The sequence below is a fragment of the Notothenia coriiceps genome, unplaced genomic scaffold (assembly GCF_000735185.1).
Source record: "Notothenia coriiceps isolate Sejong01 unplaced genomic scaffold, NC01 NC01_scaffold00019008, whole genome shotgun sequence".
NCBI classification, from domain to species: domain Eukaryota; kingdom Metazoa; phylum Chordata; class Actinopteri; order Perciformes; family Nototheniidae; genus Notothenia; species Notothenia coriiceps.
The window spans coordinates 1,307-4,516 of NW_011351709.1; the positions used below are offsets into that span (position 1 = coordinate 1,307).

The 3,210-nt window shown below is 38.8% G+C and overlaps 1 protein-coding gene across 1 annotated transcript; it reads right to left on the minus strand.

The window, feature by feature from the left end:
• Positions 1-548: 548 nt before the first annotated feature.
• LOC104951747 (probable phospholipid-transporting ATPase VD) lies at positions 549-2,551 on the minus strand (the record flags this gene model as incomplete). The annotated part of the gene is made up of 3 exons (XM_010778479.1): positions 549-674; positions 1,426-1,502; positions 2,266-2,551. Coding segments are annotated over 3 exons (489 nt in total), but the record flags the coding sequence as incomplete, so codon positions are not given.
• Between the last annotated feature and the right edge of the window lie 659 nt (positions 2,552-3,210).

Below are 3,210 nucleotides of genomic sequence, written 5' to 3' on the forward strand. Positions count from 1 at the left end.
AAAAAAGATTCTCTCTCTTCTTTTCCTGCTCCATCTATATAAAAACCTGTTTGAAAATGAGCTGATCAGATTTCGGTCACTTTGTGATGTGACAATGTGTTTTTGGCTTGTGTAACCATTAGCCAATAACCAACCAAGGCAACCCGCCCCCCCCCCATCTTATCACCTCAATCTCCTCCTAGAGCACCATTGTGTTCTTTTAAACAAATCATCAGGGGGCGTGGCCAGCAGCGGCTCATTAGCATTTAAAGCTACAGACACAGAATCAGCACTTTTGGAACAGGGCTGAAACAGAGGGGATTATGGCACGCTGCAATGATCTGTTTGGTGTTTCAGCCAATCACTTCAGAGACATATTTTGTATATATATATGAGACCTATAATATAGTGTTGAAAAAGAGTATAATAGGGGACCTTTAAATCATGCGAGTAAAATATTTGGATTGTTCATATCCAGTATTTCTGAGAATAGAGTTATTGTGAAACTTCCCCTACTGTTAGTCTCTTAACCTGTCTTAAAAAACATGACTTCTGAAAATAACTCGTACCACATTCTTGTAGATGAAGTAGAGGATCATGTTTGCGAGTCGAGCGTAGCACCAGTGACCGTGGACCAGCAGCAGCTTCCTCAGGTGTTTGAACCTGGAGATCGCAAAGTCACTGGACATCACCGCCTGGGGAACGACACACAGAGACAACATATTACCCAAACAAACATGTTCTAGCTGCTTCTTTTTATACAGCTGTCGGTGACTCCAATTCAAAAATTATTATGGTTGTTTTAGGGTAGGGAAACGGGGATGACAGTAAGGGGGGGCATCGTGACATTTGGTGTGTGTTATTGTCTCCTTCCTGTATTTACAGTATGTGTACTGAGTTTGGGGGGCTCGAGCTTCTATCTTTGATATAGCTGTCATGGATAGCCATAATAATTCCCTTAGATCTTAGATCAGCTAACTCCCTTGGAATTGGTCGGTTTTATTGTTTTGCGACCTTTATCTTATTCCGTTTTGTTTTTATAACTTTTTTGTAACATTATGTGTTACTCTTATTGATTTTTACTCATTGTTATTGTTTTACTGTATCTTATCTTGCTCTGTAAAGCACTATAGGATGCATAATGCATGGAAGGTGCTAAATAAATAAAGTTATTGTTAAAAAAAAGGGATGATCCTCACATAACTCAGGAATGTGAAGTGGTACTGACATGAAAGTTGATGTCTATAATTGTCTTCTCCCTCTGCTTATGTGAAGCAAATTTTAAGTTGTTATCTTTTCCATTTGATATAGCTGTCATCGGGTTAGGGTTAGAGTGTAGGGTTGATAACCGGGAAAAAGGGACTACCCAAATCTGAAGTTACTTACTGTAACTCCAGCTTCTATAGGCGTAGAGTCTGTCATAAAGACGTAAAGTGAAGTTCTCACCTGCATCCCCTCCTGTCCAGAGATCCCGATGCCCACATCAGCCACCTGGATCATGCTCACATCATTGGCTCCATCACCTTGTTGAACCAGAAACACTCATCACATTTAGGTACGCACAAAGAATATCACATAATTTAAGATTATCCCTACAGTCACTATCTAATTGAAATCTTATGTTCTGGTATTGACGGCCTGATAATATCTGACCTTACTCGTGCTTATAGCTGAGGGATAGTTTAAAATAAAGGATACAAATAGACTTTAAGGGAATCTTTCATTTACAAAGAACTAGGTTAATCTTCCCAGTGGTATTCAGAGGTGGGAAGTAGCCAAGAAGATTACGTACGTATTTAAGTACTGTACTTAAATACATTTTGAGGTACTTGTACTTACTTGAGTATTTCCATTTAATGCTACTTTATACTTCTACTCCACTTCATTTAAAAGGAAAAAATAATAATTGTACTCCAATACATTTGTTTTACAGCTTTAGATACTCTGAACGCAATTCATAAACTAGTGGACTAACTCATCACAAAGAGTCAGATTATTTAAATATTTTACAAAAAAATCTGAACTTTGTCTCCAAGAGTAAAATGCTACTTGTTGCAACAACATTATCTAGAAATATCACATACATAAATATAATTATATACACACCTAAAGGCCAATGATTACTTTTACTTTTTATACTTTAAGTAGATTTTGCTGATAATACTTTTGTATTTTTACTGAAGTAAGATTTTAAATGCAGGACTTTCACTTGAAGTACTTTGACAATGATGTAGTGGTACTTTTACTCAGGTAGAGCATCTGAATTCTTCTTCCACCTGTTCTTACCCACGGCCAGGGTCATGACGGCCAGCTGGTCCCGGACCAGCCGCACCACCTGGCTCTTCTGCAGCGGGGTGGACCTGCAGCAGAGCAGCGCCTTACAGCTGCAGCTCAGCAGCAGGAAGTCCTCCTTCAGGTCCTCCTGCAGGGCCCAGTCCAGGGTCCGGCCGTCTATCACCAGAATGAAGCCCGCCCTCCCGCCTGACCGAGACTTTCCAGGATTCCCTGCTGCAGGTACCCCACTGCGATCCACTTCCAGCTGGAGCTCCAGGAGTAAAGCTGCACATGCATCCTGATGAGGGACAGAAATCCATCAGTACTGTAGCATACACATAGAGTACACATATGCACTTAATTTATTTCAACAATTACTTGATGCATGACAATTTAAGTTCTTTGCCACCATTATGTCCCACATACAACATTTCATATTCTAATGTGCACCTTCAGTACATAGAACTTAAATATTGAATGGTAATGTCTTTGCAGCATCCTTACTTTTTCATTTTGTAACTTAATGGTTGACAAAGTCCAATAGGATAAAAGTGTTACCTATTTATGTTATTTGAATTAAATGCATCGATATTTTTCTCTACAAGCAAGATCAAAACTTAGACAATTAAAAGCAGTAGTGAGCAAACAGATTGACAGTCATTATTTTAGCCTCCTGTTAGCAACCCTCCAGTGACGGAGCTAATCATTATTTTGTACTACTTGATCAAATGTATTTTCTCACTGTTTTAGATTTAGTAATCTTTTTAGTTTTTAACTAAACGTGTGTTATTTTAGGGGGGGAAGAGAGGAGGTAAGATCGCTAGCTTCACATTACATTCAATTACATTTCATTTCTCTGACGCTTTTTTCCAAAGCAACTTAAAATAAGGCCAATAAACCATAAAGGTACAAACTCAGGAAAAAGTGCCGATATACAGTATTTGCTTCAAATAAGCC